The sequence below is a fragment of the Anomaloglossus baeobatrachus genome, chromosome 3 (assembly GCF_048569485.1).
Source record: "Anomaloglossus baeobatrachus isolate aAnoBae1 chromosome 3, aAnoBae1.hap1, whole genome shotgun sequence".
Classification (NCBI taxonomy): domain Eukaryota; kingdom Metazoa; phylum Chordata; class Amphibia; order Anura; family Aromobatidae; genus Anomaloglossus; species Anomaloglossus baeobatrachus.
Window position 1 is genome coordinate 287,113,720 of NC_134355.1, and position 22,581 is coordinate 287,136,300.

The window sequence follows — 22,581 nt, forward strand, 5'->3', positions numbered from 1 at the left end:
AAATACCGCCACAGTGATATGTGGACGTGTGGCGCCCCTAACCTGGTCAGGCACCACTGAGTACTGCACCCATGCTGGGGACAGCACAATACAGGTAATCCAGATGGCTGACAGGGGTGTGGAACACAGGCGCATAGTGATCAGGTCTCACGCATGTACCTAAGAGAGGACCCCTGGGGATCCCAGGAGGGGGCAGAGCCTACGCCTTCACTGGAATAGTGGAGGGGGCGAGAGCCTCCATCTCCTCTCAAGGGGTGTGGTGGAGAGTCTGGTTGCTAGGTGGCGTAGGCAGACACAAGTGGGGAAGGAAAGAGAGATAGGAGGAGTTAGTTAGAGCTGGGAGCTCGGACTGAGGAGATGTCAGCAGAAAGAGCAGAGATGGAAAAACCCACCAGTGAGTCGGTTAGAGCAGAACTCCAGAGGGCTCAGTGAGGAGCAGACCTGTGGGGCTGATGCTGTCTAACAGCGCCCGCGCAGTGGCTACAGACGGGGGAGAACGGTCAACTAGGAGTGCTGCCTGAAAGCCAGCTTCAGCTAGCGAGTGCACGGAGTGGGAAGTAAGGAGACTGCTAGAGAGCACCAGGCCCAACCGGGCGGCAGATCCCGAAGCGAGGATAGATTCACCTTTCCCTGCTAAACCTGCCGGTGTGGGGCTCTTACAGCCCACACCACAACAACCAAAAGCCGCAGCCACGTAACCGCAAGTAGGGCCCATAGGTCACAGGAGGCAAGAGGCTGGAGTGGCCTGGCCCGGGGAACAAGCACACGGCAAAACAAGAAGGGGAGAGAGGCTTGGAGCATCTTCCCTGGGTGACCCCCATAGGGACTCAAAGTCGGGGTCACCCCAAACCACCAAGGGCTAAGGAAGGCGAGTTTGTAGTCACCCTCATACAGTCAGCCGGAAGGATACCTGGTTCCCACCTGGTTCATCCCAGCTACGCCCGGGTTACTCACCCTGCCACCTGAAGTGAGTAAAAACCCTGAAAGACACTCTGCCTGTGTGTGGTCATTCTGCGACTTGTGGTACTACAGCTTTACAAAGGGCCCTGGGGCTTGCCTCACTCTCAGGAGGCTACTACACCCGACTGCACCCACCATCAGCCCCAGGCGTCCTCTAACCTGCAGTGGCGGTCCCCTCTGACCGCAAATACTGAGAGTGGCGTCACGATCAAAAACGGAAGAGTTCCTACCAGTGACGGAGATCCAGCAACGTGGAGTCCCTGAAGGTAACGCACCGACACCGACACAACACCGGCGGGGCTTCACATCTGGCGTCACGAACAGGATAAGGACTAGACCTGTTCAGACAGGTGACCATGTGCCTGGGCGGTCCGCTTGAAAAATTGGAAGCGCCGCCATATTGCCACCATGAAAAGCGCGCTGAAAAACAACAGCAGCCCGCGCTGGAAGAAGTTACCGCCCACGAAGAGGTGTGGCTACCCAGAGATCCCCTGCAGAGTTCTGACCTTGCCAGCTATGAGAGTGGAAGCGTCCAGAGACGGCGGGAAGGAAAGGAAGCCACAAGCCTGCTGCTGGGAGAGGAGCTGCTGAAAGAGGCAGAGCAGAAACTGGACAGCTTGTTACAGGAGGCAGCGAAGAGTCCACTGCTGGGAGACCGTGCAGAAGACGGCGCAGAAGAAATGGCGTCTGACCGCAGGAACCCAGAACCAGGCTCCGCTGCCTGGTGGTACCGAGAGCTGGCCCAGTTTTGCAACCGGCTGGAGACCCGGGTCGTGGAGCAGATTCGGGAGGAACGGATGGAACTGCAGGAGCTGACCGCGGCGGTTCGGGCCTATGAAGGGAGAGCTGCATGCCGGGTGCCAGGCGGGACGGCGACGACGCAGACCCCAGTGCTACCAACAACGGGTGAGTCGAATGATGCCCCGGTCCGCGCAAGTGCCCCGACCCCTGCTGCCACGTCCGCGGTCCCTGAAGAGGCGTCCGGTGCGGCGACGCTGAAGCAGGCCGCAGCCACGCCAGGTGCGGCCCGCCAAGCCCCGGCCGCCGCAGCGATGCCCTGCTCGGCCCGCCAAGACCAGGCCGCCGCAGCGATGCCCTGCCCGGCCCGCACAGACCAGGCCGCCGCCATGATAGGCGCGGCCCGCCAAGACCAGGCCGCCGCAGCGATGCCCTGCCCGGCCCGCACAGACCAGGCCGCCGCCATGATAGGCGCGGCCCGCCAAGACCAGGCCGCCGCAGCGATGCCCTGCCCGGCCCGCACAGACCAGGCCGCCGCCATGATAGGCGCGGCCCGCCAAGACCAGGCCGCCGCAGCGATGCCCTGCCCGGCCCGCACAGACCAGGCCGCCGCCATGATAGGCGCGGCCCGCCAAGACCAGGCCGCCGCCATGCCAGGCGCGGCCCGCCAAGGAAAGACTACCTCAGCATTTACCCCGGCCTGTAAGGCCAGAGCTGACACTGCTCCCCAGTCCCCGGAGGTCTCTGATAGGAAGCCCACGCTGGAGGAAGAATACTGGCAGATGAGGGCTGACATGGAGGCCAAGTTTCCCCAGTGGTTGGTGGATCTGTACCTGCGCCCCCCATGCACCCCTGAGGAGATTCAGGTAACCCCTGCAGCTACACCAGAGAGTCCCCCGCCTGGGCCAGCAAGAGAAAGTCCATCCCCAGTCCTGCCATCAGAGGAGTGCCAGGAAGAACTAAGGGGGAGAGGAGGCCAGGAGGCAGAAGGGCTAACTCCGACGCCAGCCGCAGCAGACTCCTACTCAGAGCCGGAAATGCTGCCATACTCCCGCTGGGACGAGGAGGACCTGACCCCCTCTGCAGAGGAAGAGCTGCCTAAGAGCTTCACCTGGGAGCCCACAGGCATGGATCCAGCCCGCAAGACACGGCGCAGAAGAACACAGTTTGCTCCAGCACCACAGTCTCCTGAACAGAGAGCAGTCACCGCCAGAGACCTAAAGGAGAAGCGTTTGTTGAGAGAGTCCAAAGCCCAGGCTAGAGGACCCCTGTGTTATGGCATAGTGGAAGACTTTAATCTGAGAAGTGGCTATGGATTTATCGTAGCACCAGGAATAAAAGAAGGGATATTTGTAAACCGCAGAGATGTGAACGCTCATCTGCCAAGAGGACACCCTTGCAGAAATCTGAAAATGGGAGATTCGGTACAGTTTACCATGCACCAAGGTGAAAGGGGATTGTACGCACTTGACGTAACGCTATGTCCCAACAAACCCTACAGCCATCCCATGCAACAAGAAAGACAAGAAAGACAAGAAAGACAAGAAAGACAAGAAAGACAAGAAAGACAAGAAAGACAAGAAAGACAAGAAAGACAAGATAGAGATAAAGAACCAGATGTAGAAACAGATACAGAAAAGGAATCAGATGCAGACCAAGAAAGGAAAGACACAGAACCTACAGATGAGGCAACCACAGATGAAGAAAGAGACAAAGAGCAAGAAAGTCACAGGTGCCAGTGCCCAACGTGCCCTCGCCCTAGTGAAAAAGAGGAGTAAAGAAAAGTAAAGTAAAGTAAGAAGTTTTGACCAGTTAAAGTTTTGAAAAGTTTTGGTTTGCAACGTTTAAGCATGTGCCCACAAAAACTATTGTGAGAAATAAACTTTAAGGCTATGAACTTGCTATAGCCACAAACTCTCGCAGTGTAAATAGTTACACCAGTGGCACCACCACCAGGGCCAGCCTGTTTAGGGGCTTGGCTCGTCTGCAACCAGGGGGGCCCGTCCGTAGAAAAGGGCCTTGGCTCACCTGCGACCAGAGAGCACGCCTGTTTATGGGGCCTTGGCTCACCACCACAAAGAGGGTACCTGGTCAGCACCAACTGTGGAGGCCGCCTCTGAATCCTGCCAGAAGAGGTTGACGGCGCGGATCCACCAGGCCAGGTATACCCTGAAAACCACCAGCCCATGAAAGCCGCCTCTACATCCCGCCAGAAGTGGCTGAAGTCGCGGCCAACGTGAAAGGGTTTTGGGTGGGTTAACGGACTTGTGGGTGGAGGGTGGTGATGTCTGATACCTGGTGCTTTTAAATGTTTTACATGTTTTAATGTTTTATGCATTTTAAAATGTTGTCTTGCAGCCCGAGGACGTGCTGGTGATAACTAAGGGGGAATGTGGCGCCCCTGACCTGGTCAGGCACCACTGAGTACTGCACCCATGCTGGGGACAGCACAATACAGGTAATCCAGATGGCTGACAGGGGTGTGGAACACAGGCGCATAGTGATCAGGTCTCACGCATGTACCTAAGAGAGGACCCCTGGGGATCCCAGGAGGGGGCAGAGCCTACGCCTTCACTGGAATAGTGGAGGGGGCGAGAGCCTCCATCTCCTCTCAAGGGGTGTGGTGGAGAGTCTGGTTGCTAGGTGGCGTAGGCAGACACAAGTGGGGAAGGAAAGAGAGATAGGAGGAGTTAGTTAGAGCTGGGAGCTCGGACTGAGGAGATGTCAGCAGAAAGAGCAGAGATGGAAAAACCCACCAGTGAGTCGGTTAGAGCAGAACTCCAGAGGGCTCAGTGAGGAGCAGACCTGTGGGGCTGATGCTGTCTAACAGCGCCCGCGCAGTGGCTACAGACGGGGGAGAACGGTCAACTAGGAGTGCTGCCTGAAAGCCAGCTTCAGCTAGCGAGTGCACGGAGTGGGAAGTAAGGAGACTGCTAGAGAGCACCAGGCCCAACCGGGCGGCAGATCCCGAAGCGAGGATAGATTCACCTTTCCCTGCTAAACCTGCCGGTGTGGGGCTCTTACAGCCCACACCACAACAACCAAAAGCCGCAGCCACGTAACCGCAAGTAGGGCCCATAGGTCACAGGAGGCAAGAGGCTGGAGTGGCCTGGCCCGGGGAACAAGCACACGGCAAAACAAGAAGGGGAGAGAGGCTTGGAGCATCTTCCCTGGGTGACCCCCATAGGGACTCAAAGTCGGGGTCACCCCAAACCACCAAGGGCTAAGGAAGGCGAGTTTGTAGTCACCCTCATACAGTCAGCCGGAAGGATACCTGGTTCCCACCTGGTTCATCCCAGCTACGCCCGGGTTACTCACCCTGCCACCTGAAGTGAGTAAAAACCCTGAAAGACACTCTGCCTGTGTGTGGTCATTCTGCGACTTGTGGTACTACAGCTTTACAAAGGGCCCTGGGGCTTGCCTCACTCTCAGGAGGCTACTACACCCGACTGCACCCACCATCAGCCCCAGGCGTCCTCTAACCTGCAGTGGCGGTCCCCTCTGACCGCAAATACTGAGAGTGGCGTCACGATCAAAAACGGAAGAGTTCCTACCAGTGACGGAGATCCAGCAACGTGGAGTCCCTGAAGGTAACGCACCGACACCGACACAACACCGGCGGGGCTTCACAGACGCAAGAATTACTGTACTTACCTGATCCGCTTTGGGTGCTAATTTGAAAGTCATTCTTGTTGTACATAGTCCTTGAAGAAAACCACCATAGGGTTGAAACATTGGACAGTATATGAACACACAAAAAATAAAATAATTTTTTTGAGCACCATACTGGACTCTTTTTCATGTTTTCACTAGTGTGCCGGAGTACATTTATATAGGATATGTCATTTTTCTCCAGAGCACCTAACTTAGGTGGTTGAGCCAGGTCTATTCTACAGAGTATCAGTCTGTGTGAAGACTGAAGAGAGACTCCTGGAAATCAGTCCAGGTGAGGGCTGGGGGAAAATACTGCAGCCTGGCTGGAGAGGGCTGGAGGCTGCAGGAAGCAACCACAGTGACCTGTCTTCGCTGGCTGGAGCCAGAGTGTGGAGAATCCACTATGGACATTTAATTGGACTGGAAGCCCACGGTATGGGGATGTTATATTTTCCTTTAAGCCAGGAGAGGCTTTGTTACATTTTGTTTAGCAGTTTATGTTGAGTCTAATAAATAAACTGCTGCGTTTTATAAGACACGGTGATACCTATGTTGTCTAAGCTGCCTAGCACTGCTGCAAGCGAGTGAAACCCCCGGGTTGCGGTAAGCAACGGTTACAATATATATTATATATATATATATATATATATATACATATATATATATATATATATATATATATATATAAAAATAAAAACCCCCCTACCCTTATTGTAATGATCATGTTGGAGACCCACACTTTTTTCAGTACTTGCTGCATTAGTCAGTACAACAAGATGGGTACTTTATGGCAAATTAAATGAACAAGAAACAATTTGTAAAGGATTCTTTTAGATTTTACATTCTGCAGAATCTGACAACAGCCCCCTACTCCAGGAATGATGCAATGATGCATACTGAGACAAATCAATATATAGGAATAGTGATGGGAGAAACCCCCCCCCCCCCCAATGTTCATGTTCGGGAGATTCGGCCAAACTGTTTTGTTAAGTTCGAGCTCGGGTTCTGAGATAACCCGAACTTGCGTCTGAACCCCGAACTTGGACTTTACAGTTATGGGATGGGCAGCAGGGGGGCTGTAAAATAAAGAATATAGTTAATAATAAACAATCTCCTTATACTTACTGCTCCTGTGAGGCATCCTTCGACCCTCACCTGCTGTCTCCCAGTCGCTTCTGCTTCTGGGTCCGATTATTGTCTTCCAGTGGTATTTACTGCACAGCTCATCATCACTCCGCAGTCTTCGGCTGTTTTCAAGTCAGGGTTCACCCAAGTCTATAGCTTAGCCATGGATTGAACTTTGACTGTCACTGTCTGCCTGCTTCTTGTTCTGTATAGACATTTGTCTGTACAGAGCGATGAAGCAAAACTGACATTGCTCTCCCTGTGGACTACGTCGGACTAAGGATTTTTTTATAATAAAGATGGAGTCTCTAAATTTTTTATGTTTTATGTCCAATAAAAAAAAATTCTACATGTTGTGTTTTTTTTTTTTTACGTTTACTAGAAATTCATGGTGCCCATGTCTAATTGGCATGGCACCATGAATTTCAGGCTTAGTACCAGCTAAGAATACAAAGCTGGTATTAACCCCATTGTTACCCAGTATGCCACCACCATCAGGGCTGCTGGAAGAGCTGGGTAAAGTGCCTGGAAATGGTGCTAAAAAAGCAATGCACCATTTCCAGGGACGGCTGCGAGCTGTGGAGAATCCCAGGCCTGCTGCCTGGTTTTACCTGATTAGCAATCAAAATACAGTGGGAGCCCATGCATTTTTTTTACTATTTTTTTAAAGAATTAACAAAAAAATAATTGGCTTCCCTGTATTTCGATTGCCAGCCAAGGTAAAGCCAGGCAGATAGGGGTGGCAGCCTAAAGCTTTATCTGCACTGAGAATCAAAAATACCGTGGAGCGCTACGTCATTTTTTAAAATTATTTATTTATTTTTACACTACTATATGTTTGAGGGACCCAACAGCAAAACTCAGACACTGTCACGCAGAATGGGCGTCTGTGAATGGCTGTTGAAGTAACCTGGAATCTGCCCATATATTCTAGATGCTAGAATGTATGGGCTGGTTTCAGGTTACTCTAGCATTCAATTACAGACGCCCACTCTTTGACAGCGTCTGTGATTGTCTGTTATTTTAACAGTAAAATAAAACAACAACACAGAGTAAAAAAGGTTTCATTAGAAATAAAACAGAAGACATTTAGGACTCCATCTTTATTACCAAAAAAACCCTCCGACGTACTGTAGTTCAAAGGCGGGCGAGCATCTTCATCTCTGCTACATCTGTGAGAGAAGATAAAAACTGGTCTGCTCACACAGACTCAGCTGAGAGCTGTCAGAGACTTCACCAGACTGCACAGCTGATACTTGCGTATGACTTCTGTGGGTCTTGTATCGTTATCACCCAGCACGGCGCACACTCTCCTGACAGAAGCGCCTCAGCTGCATGGAAATACATGCAGCCGTCCTATTCCTGTAAGAAGAGTGTGCACCGCGCTGTGTGATACTGATGTGAGACTCGTACAGTGACAGTCAAAGTTCAATCGAGTACATGGCTCATGGACTCGAGTGAACCCTGACGTCACTGCGAACACAGCCAAAAAAAGCTGAAAACTGCCAAGTGACAAGCAGTGCAGTGAATACCACCGGAGGTTAATGATCAGACCTGGCAGCAGAAGCGGCTGGGAGACAGTGGCTGATCGGGTCTTCAGGACGTGTCGCGGGACCAGTAAATATAATCATAATATTTTTTACTAATGTGCTTTTTTTTTTTTTACAGCCCCTGGACCCAAACTGGACCTGAACTGTAACACAAGCTTCTCAGGAGAACTCATGTTCGGGACCGTATGCATGAACACTATGTGTTCGGTACGGACCGCGAACCTTACAGTTCGGGTTCACCCATCACTATATCAGAAACCTACCTTACCTATAGTATGAAGTAACACAATTATAGCTCTTTTAGAAGAGTACTACAGTATATGGATACTTCAATATTGTCAGGACCTCATTAATGGGAGCTGTACAATACTTCCTGTAATAATCTACCCTCCTGACTGGTTGTTGCAGACAGTCAGAATGGAATTATTTCACCCTTTATAGTTGGTATAAATAGGATGTCGTTCTGAATGACAAATACATATGTGTGAAAATGTCAACAATTTGAAGTGTAATCTTTATTGTTGATGGGGTCACAACATATGGCACATGCCTACTTGAGCAGGTCTTATGCCTGTTATAAATGACTTTTGATCTGACTTGACAATGAAAAAATAAAAAAGTAAAACGTCTGATAAACTTATTGCACAGATATCTGTCTAGTTATTGTTTGTCAGTGCAGTTTGTATTATTTCAAATGGATATCTACCTATCGATTTACACATGCATAATCATTTTCTAAGTTTCTTAAGGCTGACAACTTAATAGAAATAATCAAAAAGGTGCAAAACCCTTGCCTAATAGGTATATTGTTAGTCTGTGGGTGTGGAACCAAAGCACTCTGAACTTATTAGTAGGCCTGGTGAAACATTATGCATGCATTGCATAGCAATGTTAATGTTGAGCCAAGCCTACTAATCAGAAGAAACACCGAGGAGGCCAGAAAGCAGGACGAGTTTGCCTTGCTTCTTCCATGGTTAGGTGGGGCAGATGCTTAATAAGCACAGTGTTATGGTCTGTCGGACAAAGACTACTGAAGTAGACAATGGACCAGGGTTCTGCGAATCTTTCATCTTGGATGATCGCTACCAGTTGCATAACATATTGTTATTGCTGATATACTTTAAAGCAAATATTAAAGAGGAAGTGGTCATTGGATGCCCCTTCTTCCATCATTCTCCCTTGGTGTTTGAGCGATGTGACAACTCAGCACAGCAGGTGCAATTACAGCACTTTCTCACGCACGCTGTGCTGAGCAGTGAAGAGAGAGTTTTAGATTGCTCACTGCTGACAATGCAACAGTGGGGGTAACCAGGAGAAGTGAGATTTTTTCAAATCAGTGAGTACACGGTGGTGGCCATAATACTATATGGAGGACTATGGAATACATTATACTATATGGAAGACTATGGGGGTGTGAAACATCCATGCCGGAGCCTGCAGGGCTTACATGGTCACCGGGCTGGTGGTGATCGAGGTCAGCTGTGAGTGGCCCGACCCGGCTTCCGTGACCGCGGCAGGTTTCATTAAAAGTGTTCGATAGTCCGGTGTAACAAGGGGGTAATGGAAGGAGGGTGACAGGGTTCCTGGGGAGCATGTCACTGGTGGCAGCGGCGACTGGGGCCTTGGACTCTTCTGCCATGGAACCCCTACAACTCTTCTCTTCCCCAAGAGCGGTATGGGATGGGAACAGCTAGCAGCACCACCCATGGTAAGCGGCCAGGTGATTAGCCTTCACTGCACAGTCTCTCTACGGGACAGGTGTTGGGTGCAGCCGAGATGGAATCGCTCCCCACGGGTGGAGCAGGGAAGCCCAGGGAGGTTAGTGAAACCGGGGGGGGTGGCAGGCCACGGGAGCATCGGGGCACAGGGCGGCAGCATGTACTCACAGAGTCACCGGGTGCGGATTCCAGATTCTTTTATTCACTAGCTTGTTCAAAGTCACACCCGGGTGTTGGTCCTCACTGTTGTTACCTCCGGTCGGTCCCGGGCAGGTAAGAGACAGGGGCTGGCAGGGTAATCTGAGGGTCTTTCTTTTGTGTGTGGATCATTGCGGTCCCCGTGGCCTGGACCTCTTGGAGACTCGCCCGCCTTTCTCTCTCCCCCTTCTGTAGCAGGCTGGCCACTTCAGGCACTACCAGGTACATCCACATGATCACTCGTACCAGTTCTCCTTCATCCGGGTGTTACTAGCCCTGGTCTTGCTAGTTCCCCTCTGCAGGAGCTGTCCCTGCAGAGGTCTGTGTTGTTTCACATCCCAGATGGTTCTAACTGGATTTCCTGTCTGCCCTGTACTTGCTCCCAGCTCAGGCCCCCTCCCTCACAGGAATTCAACATGTCATGGGGACCTGTTTGTGTGAAGCCACCTGCTTCCCGCTCATTAAGGAGAGAGGATTTGTTATGCAAACCTAAGCTAGGTGCTGAAAAACTATTAACTCCTTCCTAGTGCTGTGTGTGAACTTACCAGGAGTCCTCTTCCTGCCCGGGAAGGATATTATACAATACCCTGTAACGACCAAGCTATAGGGGCATTACAGGTGCATTATTTTTATGAAGGAATATGAGGAGTTTTATGCTATATTTAGGACTATAGGGAGTGCATTATACTATATGGACTCCTGTGGGATGCAATATACTATATGACGGTCTATGTGGTGAATGATACTATATGGAGGACTGTGGGGTGCATTATACTTTATGGAGGACTCTGGAGTGCATTCTCCTATATGGGAAACTATAATATACCGTGCCGTCCCCGCACCCCCCCCTCTCCCTATTATTTTGTAACTATGTCTGCAACCACAGAATAAAAAATCTTTGCCAACTACCCGAGTGAGCTGTCGCTTCTTCTCTATACTGGAATTTCGGAATCTTCACCACGTTGTCAGCAGGGCACTATACGACAAGGCGATATAAGTCCTGGAACAGCTGATTGCTGTCTACCGTGAGTACGGCTCCACTATGCAGCTTCACGCTGCAGTGCCCGACTGCCTGTTTTATGTTATAATATACTGTATTATGAACTATGGAGCTCATTATACTATATGGAGGACCATGGGGTGCATTATAGTATATGCATGACTATGGGGAGTGCATTATACTTTATAGAGCACTATGGGGTGCATTATACAATATGGAGCGCTATAGAGTACATTCTACTATATGGGAGATTCTGTTATACTATATGGAGTACTATCGGGCCATTATACTATATGGAGAACTATGCGGTGCACTTTATTAGAGTAGAGGACTATGGGGGTTCATTATAGTATATGGATGAATATGGGGACTGCATTATACTTTATAGAGGACTATAGGATGAATTATACTGTATGGAAGTCTATGGGGTGCATTATACTATATGGAGGACTATGGAGTGGATTATAATTTATGGGGGACTATGATGCCCATTATACTATATGGATGGCAATGGGGCCCATTATACTATATTGAGGATTATGGGGTACAGGTAAGCAGGAGTCCACTGTGAGTTTCTTCTTTTAAAAAAATCCTTTATTCCAAAGTACACATTTGGCCAATAAAAAAAACAAAGAAAGTCACAGATCAAAGTGACTAAAAATCTGATGCTTTACGTTGTTATACCTTATTCATTGTAAGTGAACATTACAAGTGAGGGAGACTACTAAATGCATTCCTATGTTAGGTTAACACCCTCATAGCAGGGAGCAAATGCACTGGAGCTACACTTATCTATGTCTTAAATCTTTAGAGTGTTGCATAGAGTCTTAAATACTCTTCAATCATAATATAAGCACAATGAATACCGATGCTGACATTTTAAAATGTGGGGCTATGAGGGGCCCATTATATTACATAGATGACTTTGTTGGGCCTATTATACTATGTGGAAGGCTTTGTTGGAGCCATTACACTATTTGGAGGGCTATGTGAAGGTTCTTATAATATTTGGAAGGCTAAGTGGGAGCCTTTAAACTGTATGAGGGTCTATTTGGGAGCCTTTACACTTTATGAAGTGCTATGTGGAGGCTATTTTACTCTGTTAACAATTATACAGTGTGAAATTTTGTGTGGGGTCCACCATACTTCATAGGGGCCATTAAACTGTTTATAGAGGTAGTGGAGGGGTCATTAAAACGTTTTGAGAGGTGTGGGTGCCATTATACTGTATGCAAGCCCATTATACTACAAGGAGGGCTGTGTGAGTTCCACAGTTGGGTGATTGTACTGTGGTGGAGTCACCATACATTGCCGGGGAAGTTGAGGGGATTTGCAGTAGGGTTATCATACTCTGTGTGGAGGGTACGGTAGAGGAATTCTCTGTAGGGTATCATACTGTGTTCGTGGGGTACTTTTGTTAGTGCAATGTAATGCTGTTTATGGGTTCAATAAAAAGGGAATCTAGGGGCTCCAATAGGAGGAAAATTACTTTGTAAGAGCTGAAAAGTTGTGAGTTGTGCTCTTATTTGACCCCAACGAATACTATATATGTTTTGTATGTAGTCTGAATTAGAAAATCTACTATGGGGGCCGCATGATTCCTATGTATACTCCTGATCTCTACGACTTAGCATTTTAATTTTTGTGGGCTGAATTTGAAATTGTATAAACTCTGCACTGAAATTACAGAATAATGGATCATTCAGATGTCATTGCTTGTGTTGTCCGTTTTTCACAGACTGATAGGAGAAATAGGACAGATTTTTTTTTACATTGGAGAAAAACTGATGAAACTCAGACTAAACTCTCATGACACTTTTGATGAAAATGTGCTGAAATTCTGATGAATAATACAGATGAAAAATACTAATGTCTGAATGAAACCTGAGGCTATTGGTCTGTCATTCATCCAGGGGCGGTGTGAGGCAATGGGAGACAGGGCATATGCCTCCTCAGCTGGTATTTATAGAGCAGATTAGGGCTGGTGGGAGGAAGTTGGGCCAGCTTACATCAGCGTATATTTCAGCTGGATGTGCCTCCGAGGACACGCATTCAACTAAAATGTATTGCTGCAAACTCATTGCACAGCAATACACACCGCTGGCCAGTTTGAGGCAGGCAATTAACGCTGGCACACAGGGGTCACATAGCAGTGATGTCATGCATCACCATTGGCTAGGATGCCAAACATCAGCGGACATCCTCTATGAAATTTGTGGACATGGTGAGAGTGGGGGAAGGAAAGAAAAGTTATTTTTTAAATATGTTAGAGAAGAATAGAGGGCATTTTCATCCAAAGATAAGACAGGGTTGTGACGACATGGACTCTCATGGGTTAAAGTTTCTTAAAATCCAGCCAGACAGCATGATAGATTGTCTATAGACGGGGGAGAAGTCCCTCATTGTTTTTACAAGACTCTTTTTGACTCAATGTAATTGTGTTGGCCATTGAAAGCCAGACGTATTGTTCTCCAGACATTTCCAGTAACCATTGTATTGTAGTTGTGTATTGATAATGTAATTACCTTAGTAGCCATTGTCTAGTCGGTGACTTGCCGACTCCATGTAGATACACTGAGTCTTTCTATGCACATCATTTAAATGAACATTATCCATGCAGCTTGAAATTCTTCCAATTGGAGAAGCAATCTTGTCCAACCAATCGATGAGGACGCAGTGTATCCTAAGGGAAGGTTATGGCTATAAAAGGGACTTCTTTAAGCCACCAGGGTTGATGAATGTTGATGGATGCTGATGGATCCAGTCTAAGCTCTTTGGAGCTGACTAGAGGATAAGGATATCTTATGGCTTCAATCTAGGGGCTCCGGTTCCAGTTGGAGACCATATCCGCAGCCTAGGGATTTCGACTCCGGCTGCCATGATTTTAACATCAAACCAGGACTACCTAAGGAGGACACTCAGGTATGGGACAGTTCAGTCACCTGTTACAGACTTTGCAGACCTCAGACAGCTTGGAACCTGTGAGGCATGGACATTCTAAATCCCTGGTGAGCCAGCGGAAGGGTGAGACTCTGTTGCCTGTTACATTTGTGTGTTTTGCCGGTTATGTGTTATGTGCCGTTAATTGTTTTGGGATCCAATAAAGTCTAATTATTGTGGTTCCCTCACCCTGTGTTGTCTGAGTAGTGTTACGCCCACGGTTAAGGAGGCCGGCGTTCAGTTGGGATGAGCCCTGAGCCACGCTGTCTTTCTAAAGGCGGCGGGTTTTAGTGGACGAGAGCACTCACTGAGCCCCGTGTCTCCACAAGGGTCTTATATTATTTTTTGTTCCAAGAGATGGGTTAGTGCTTATTTTCTATTTTTTTTTTTTTCATGAAAAGCAAGCTACTTTTAGGCGGGCTTTGCACACTATGACATCGCAGGTACGATGTCGGTGGGGTAAAATCGAAAGTGACGCACATCCGGCGCCGCAGTCGATATCGTAGTGTGAAAATCCTTTTTGATACGATTAACGAGCGCAAAAGCGTCGTTATCGTATCATCGGTGTAGGGTCCAACATTTCCATAATGCCGGTGCAGCGACAGGTCTGATGTATTTCCTTGTTCCTGCGGCAGCACACATCGCTGTGTGTGAAGCCGCAGGAGCGAGGAACATCTCCTACCTGTGTCCCGGCTGCATTGCGGAAGGAAGGAGGTGGGAGGGATGTTTACATCCTGCTCATCTCCACCCCTCCGCTGCTCTTGGCCGAATGCCGTGTGACGTCGCTGTGACGCCACACGTCCCACCTCCTTAGGAAGGAGGCGGATCGCCAGCCAGAGCGACGTCGCAGGACAGGTGAGTGCATGTGAAGCTGGCGTAGCGATAATGTTCGCTACGCCATCAATCACAAGATATCGCTGCTGCGACGGGGGCGGGGACTAACGCGCTCGACATTGCAGCATCGGCTTGCGATGTCGCAGCGTGCAAAGTACCCCTTATTCTTAAACAAACAAAAAAAATCAATATTTATTCAAAAATCATGTTATTAAATTGAGGAACATCATCAGAACTCTCCAAACCCTGAACTTCGTCATTAGTTTCTTGAGATTATATTTCCTTTTTCCATTTATAACAACAATCCACATAACCCATTATTCATGAGTAAAAATCAAAAACTGTCCAGGCACTATGGGTATACATGTAAAAAAAGACCTCTTATGATGGGTGAACATGCTTTCACCACTCGATAGTCGGTTGAGCATTGGGGTGTTTTGGTACGCTCGGTACTTTGCCGAGTATCACAGGTGCTCAGATGTGTTATCCGCAAACAATATGACACAAAAAGTTGGCTCCCTTTGGTGAATAATGGCAGCTTACATTCCAGTGAGTGTACACTCCAGTGTACACTCCAGTCTCTGAATGGCTCTCACTGGGGGTAAAAACAATGTGTTCGGATGCCATGTTTACAAAGAAAAAAAAACACTCCCTCCCCCGGAAATGCTCTGTTTATTGCTGGCTGTATTTGGGCAGAGAGCCAGACTGCCTCATCATTGAATTCCATTACACTTGTTACCTGAGTCGAATGTGTCAGAGCATCCAACCTGCCTGACTCGAGTAAAGAACACTCAAGCATTTTAGTACTTGCTCATCATTCGTAACCATGAATAAATTATTAAAGGATATGTTTATTAGTTATTGAGTAAACTGTTCGATACTTGAGTGCTTGGTTAACATAAAGGGCATGGTGATCGGTATCTGTTTACAGAATATAATGAAAGCCAATGGGACACTGGAGTATATTACCAAAACATCTTCTGGAAAAATGCCTGTGTTCCTCAATGACTTTCATTATACTCAATAAATGAGTACCAAGCACTTGAGCATCAAAATGCTTATTATGGTTACCGAGCACCCAAGCACTGAGTAGTTTGCTCATCACTGATCTTTATTGCTTGTATCAAATATGACAAAAGGTTAAAAACAAGAGGCTACATAGCAGCAAGCAGCTTCTTGTGCAACTGCACAGGGGCCTAAGGAGAAAAGTAGGCCACATCCACCTCCAAAGCAGCAGGCAGCTTCTGTTATAACAGGAAGTTTGGACTGCAAAGAGGCCATATATTTGGACAGCACAGGCCCCTTTTGGCCTGTGTCCTCTACTGATAAAACCATATGCATTTTGGTCAGTAATATAATACTGAATCCACATACTATCTTATGTATGCAGCATTAAAGTGAATCTGTCAGCAGATTTTTGCTACCTCATGTCTCATGTTCTCAGGAACAGCAGACAAAGATATCTGAATCCAATGATATCACCTAGATTACTGGGTGCATCCATTGTGACACAATCAGAATTTTTAGATTTAGTCATGTAACAGAGCTGTCCCGCTCACACTAGGCTTTCTATAGAGATTGTACATTGACAGTGAGGTGTCAATCAGAGGAGGGGGTAAGCCAGAACGTCATTCTCCTGACTTTGCAGACTGAGCAATCATAAGGGTCCTGTTGCTTAACCCCTTCACGACCATGGACGGATATATCCGTCATGGAGCGTGTCCCGTAAAGCGGGCAGGCGGTGTGGATCAGCACACATATCAGCTGTTTTCAACAGCTGACATGTGTGCCTACATGTTACGAGTGGAATCGCATTCCACCTGTAACACTAACCCCTTACATCTCGCTGCCAAAGTCTGGGAGTGATCACGTGACTTTCGGTGGTTGCCATTGTAGCACAGGGTCATGTGATGACGCCTGCAGCTATGACGTTTCACTTTCGTTTTCCCTCGGCCCGGAGCAGAGTGAAACAGGAAGTGACTGTATCTGCTGTTTACAGCTGTATAGCTGTGATCAGCAGATAGATAAGAGCGATCGGATTACTGATCGCTATAGCCCCCTAGGGGGACTAGTAAAATAAAAAAAAAAAGTAAAAAAAGTTTTAAAAAATAAAAAAAAAACCCTAAAAGTTCAAATCACCCCCCTTTCCCCCCATTGAAAATTAAAGGGTTAAAAAATAAATAAATATACACATATTTGGTATTGCCACGTTCAGAAATGCCCGATCTATCAAATGCTAAAATCATTTAATCTAATTGGTAAACGGCGTAGTGGCAAAAAAATTCCAAACGCCAAAGTTAAGTTTTTTGGTCACCGCAAGTTTTACGCAAAATGCAATAACAGGCGATCAAAATGTAGCATCTGTGGAAAAATGGTACCATTAGAAACGTCAGCTCGAGTCGCAAAAAATAAGCCATCACTGATCCATAGATCCCAAAAAATTAGAACTCTACGGGTTTTGGAAAATGGCGCAAAACGTAAGCCACTTTTATTGGACAAGCTTCTGAATTTTTTTTAACCCCTTAGGTACAAGTAAACCTATACATGTTTGGTGTCTACAAACTCACACCGACCTCAGGCATCATACCCACATATCAGTTTTACCATATAGTGAATACCGTGAATTAAACATCCCAAAAACTATTGTGCCATCACACTTTTTTTGCAGTTTTTCCACACTTGGAATTTTTTTACTGTTTTTCAGTACACAATATGGTAAAACTTATGGTTTCATTTAAAAGTACAACTTGTTCTGCAAAAAACAAGCCCTCATATCGCAAGATTGACAGAAAAAAAAAAAAGTTACGGCTCTCGGAAGAAAGGGAGCAAAAAACAAAAACGCAAAAACAGAAAGTGCCCCGGGGCTGAAGGGGTTAAACATAGCAAAAAAAACAACAGATTGGACTGTGACAAAACAGACAGTTCTGTATTGTCTGTGTTAACCCTTGTAGCATGCATGCTAGCTTCAGCTTTCATAGCAAAAACCTGCTGACAGATTCCCTTTAGAGACAATGTAACCTCTGTTATGTAAACTTTTTTTGGAAGGAAGTTAGACCTCTTTAATCTTGAAAGCCTACAAAGTCGATGTAAACTCAACAAGAAAGATATACTGTTTATCCAGTATATATATATATATATATATATATAGATATATATGTATAGATATATATATATATATATAGATATATATGTATAGATATATATATACAGTCAGGGCCAGAAATATTTGGACAGTGACACAAGTTTTGTTATTTTAGCTGTTTACAAAAACATGTTCAGAAATACAATTATATATATAATATGGGCTGAAAGTGCACACTCCCAGCTGCAATATGAGAGTTTTCACATCCAAATCGGAGAAAGGGTTTAGGAATCATAGCTCTGTAATGCATAGCCTCCTCTTTTTAAAGGGACCAAAAGTAATTGGACAAGGGACTCTATGGGCTGCAATTAACCCTGAAGGCGTCTCCCTCGTTAACCTGTAATCAATGAAGTAGTTAAAAGGTCTGGGGTTGATTACAGGTGTGTGGTTTTGCATTTGGAAGCTGTTGCTGTGACCAGACAACATGCGGTCTAAGGAACTCTCAATTGAGGTGAAGCAGAACATCCTGAGGCTGAAAAAAAAGAAAAAATCCATCAGAGAGATAGCAGACATGCTTGGAGTAGCAAAATCAACTGTCGGGTACATTCTGAGAAAAAAGGAATTGACTGGTGAGCTTGGGAACTCAAAAAGGTCTGGGCGTCAACGGATGACAACAGTGGTGGATGATCGCCGCATACTTTCTTTGGTGAAGAAGAACCCGTTCACAACATCAACTGAAGTCCAGAACACTCTCAGTGAAGTAGGTGTATCTGTCTCTAAGTCAACAGTAAAGAGAAGACTCCATGAAAGAAAATACAAAGGGTTCACATCCAGATACAAACCATTCATCAATTCCAAAAATAGACAGGCCAGAGTTAAATTTGCTGAAAAACACCTCATGAAGCCAGCTCAGTTCTGGAAAAGTATTCTATGGACAGATGAGACAAAGATCAACCTGTACCAGAATGATGGGAAGAAAAAAGTTTGGAGAAGAAAGGGAACGGCACATGATCCAAGGCACACCACATCCTCTGTAAAACATGGTGGAGGCAACGTGATGGCATGGGCATGCATGGCTTTCAATGGCACTGGGTCACTTGTGTTTATTGATGACATAACAGCAGACAAGAGTAGCCGGATGAATTCTGAAGTGTACCGGGATATACTTTCAGCCCAGATTCAGCCAAATGCCGCAAAGTTGATCGGACGGCGCTTCATAGTACAGATGGACAATGACCCCAAGCATACAGCCAAAGCTACCCAGGAGTTCATGAGTGCAAAAAAGTGGAACATTCTGCAATGGCCAAGTCAATCACCAGATCTTAACCCAATTGAGCATGCATTTCACTTGCTCAAATCCAGACTTAAGACGGAAAGACCCACAAACAAGCAAGACCTGAAGGCTGCGGCTGTAAAGTCCTGGCAAAGCATTAAGAAGGAGGAAACCCAGCGTTTGGTGATGTCCATGGGTTCCAGACTTAAGGCAGTGATTGCCTACAAAGGATTCGCAACAAAATATTGAAAATAAAAATATTTTGTTTGGGTTTGGTTTATTTGTCCAATTACTTTTGACCTCCTAAAATGTGGAGTGTTTGTAAAGAAATGTGTACAATTCCTACAATTTCTATCAGATATTTTTGTTCAAACCTTCAAATTAAACGTTACAATCTGCACTTGAATTCTGTTGTAGAGGTTTCATTTCAAATCCAATGTGGTGGTATGCAGAGCCCAACTCGCGAAAATTGTGTCACTGTCCAAATATTTCTGGACCTAACTGTATATATATATATATATATATATATATATATTTTTTTTTTTTTTATCTTTTATTGCCACTGTCTCAAATTGTTACTTTTATAACACTGAACTAAGTGAAGTTTGCGAATGAAATATGATCCATGGAAAGATGTTTATTTCAGCTGTTGCTTTTGCGAGTTTATAGCTCTAAAGTTAGAGTAGGCTTAAAATACACTGGTTTAACTCAAGATTCACCTAACTAGGAAAATGCTAGCATTGCTGATGTCCAGGCTTATATTATAACAGATATTAGTTTACTTCTATCATTTAATATATGATAAAGAACATTGAAACATTTTCTAGTATGTATGGCCATCATAAATGCAACCCTATCTGGTCTAGAGGAAATGAGCACTTCCTTTTGGAGCAAGCACAGATTGTCACTTTGTTATATATCTGTTATGTCATTACACGTGTCACATAGCACCAAAAATGGTGAGGATGGTATTAGTAGTATATAGTACAACAATGGATTTATTGTTCACCTACTCAAAACTGCATCATGTGTGAAGTGTATTGACCTCGTTACATAATATATTTGCAGTTCTATGAAAAACTATAGGTAGTAGCATTAAAAGTGTCAACTAAGTATTTAACTACTATTTTGGTTCACAAATTTGGCATTTTCATTTTATATTTATATTACTAAACTAAAGTCATTATAAGGCAAGAAAATGAAGCACAAAATAATTTAGATTACTAAAAAAAAAATGACACTTTATACTTAGAGGTCAATATAAGATAGAGTTAAGCACTTACTGTTCACAACGCAGCCCCGTATATCCAGGAGCACAAGAATCACAAACTAATCCACGGGTTGGGTCCAAGTGGCACGTTGGACTAAAACTTTGATGTTGACCAAAAATGAAACAAGGGAAAAGGAATGAGAAGATTAGAACATGTAGCAGCATTGTGGCACTTGTTCTTCAGAATTCATTACTGTAATGGAGACCCAGAAGACCCTTTCTTAGACACACACATTTAGCTTTGGCTCCAGCCAATAGTTGCTGGAATGACTCTACTATTTCTGCCGACACTAGAAATAGTACAGTGAGTGGCAGCATCCCAATGGCATGTAATGATGGGGCTTACTTTAGACTGTCACAGATCCTGTTCACTAGCAAAGAAGCAGGAATGTACAGTTGTTTGTCTGTGCCTTGGAGGCCACTGCCAAAATATACTATAAGGCTGAGACTCTATAGAGTTTAATTAGAACTTATATATTCAGAAACATTTTTCAATATGGACTAAAATTATTTTGAACCCATATTTTTCAGTAATATATCAAAAGCATTTGCAGTAAAGGAACTCAGTACAAACATCAATACAGAATATCAGAGAAACTGCTATATTCAGAGAAATATTTTTCCATGTATTAATATTTACGTATTATCTCTCTGAAAGTGACCTGAATGCAATCACCGGCTTCTATAAATTGTCTAAACATTGTTCTCACCGGACTTTTGTAGACAATGCTGCGCTATTGTGTGAAATCAATGCTTCTGGTAAATATGATATATATATATATATATATATATATATACATACATATATATATATATATATATATATATATACAAAAACTGCTCAAAAAATGGTGCATATGTATATATATATATATATATATATATATATATATACAGTACAGCCCACAAGGTTGGACACACCTTCTCATTCAAAGAGTTTTCTTTATTTTCAGAACTCTGAAAATTGTAGATTCACATTGAAGGCATCAAAACTATGAATTAAAACATGTGGAATGAAATACTTAAAAAAGTGTGAAACAACTGAAAATATGTCTTATAGTCTAGGTTCTTCAAAGTAGCCACCTTTTGCTTTCGTTACTACTTTGCATACTCGGCATTCTCTTGATGAGCTTCAAGAGGTAGTCACCGGAAATGGTCTTCCAACAGTCTTGAAGGAGTTCCCAGAGATGCTTAGCACCTGTTGGCCCTTTTGCCTTCAATCTGCGGTCCAGCTCACCCCAAATCATTTCGATTGGGTTCAGGTCTGGTGATTGTGGAGACCAGGTCATCTAGCGTAGCACCCCATTACTCTCCTTCTTAGTCAAATAGCCCTTACACAGCCTGGAGATGTGTTTGGGGTCATTGTCCTGTTGAAAAATAAATGATGGTCCAACTAAACGCAAAGCAGATGGAATAGCATGCCGCTGTAAGATGCTGTGGTAGGCATTCTGGTTCTGTATGCCTTCAATTTTGAATAAATCTCAATGTGAGCCCTCGCGGCCAGGGTCCTCTCTCCTCCTATACCAGTCTGTTTTGTACTGTTAATGATTGTTGTACGTATAGCCTCTTTCACTTGTAAAGCGCCATGGAATAAATGGCGCTATAATAATAAGTAATAATAATAATAACAGTGTCACCAGCAAAGCAGCCCCACACCATCACACCTCCTCCTCCATGCTTGACGGTGGGAACCAGGCATGTAGAGTCCATCCGTTCACCTTTTCTACAAAGACACGGTGGTTGGATCCAAAGATCTCAAATTTGAACTCATAAGACCAAAGCACAGATTTCCTCTGGTCTAATGTCAATTCCTTGTGTTCTTTAGCTCAAACAAGTCTCTTCTGCTTGTTGCCTGCCCTTAGCAGTGGTTTCCTAGCAGCTATTTTACTGTGAAGGCCTGCTGCACAAAGTCTCCTCTTAATAGTTGTTCTAGAGATGAGAAGGAATGTCCAAACTTTTGGTCAGTACTGTGTATAAATATATATATATATATATATATATATATATATATATATATACTGTAGGGTTAAGCCCATTATGACTATATAATTGCACTATGTCACTGTTCAAATATCTCTGGATCTGACTGTATATATACTGTATATATATATATGTATATATATACAGTATAAAGTTAGGTCCTGAAATATTTGAACAGTGACATAATGCAATTATATAGTCAAAATGGGCTTAACCCTACACTGCCCAGCAATTTTCCATTTTTTTACTCCGTTTTTGC

The 22,581-nt window shown here is 45.2% G+C and overlaps 1 protein-coding gene across 6 annotated transcripts in view; it reads right to left on the reverse strand.

Moving 5' to 3' along the window:
- The window catches only part of LAMA2 (laminin subunit alpha 2), a 1,231,414-nt gene that overhangs the window by 530,182 nt on the left and 678,651 nt on the right, over positions 1-22,581 (reverse strand). For all 6 annotated transcript variants that reach the window (XM_075339908.1, XM_075339907.1, XM_075339906.1 and 3 more), the window contains exon 18: positions 20,356-20,442. In XM_075339908.1, coding sequence (XP_075196023.1) covers positions 20,356-20,442 — 87 coding nt within the window. The remainder of the gene's footprint in view (positions 1-20,355; positions 20,443-22,581) is intronic.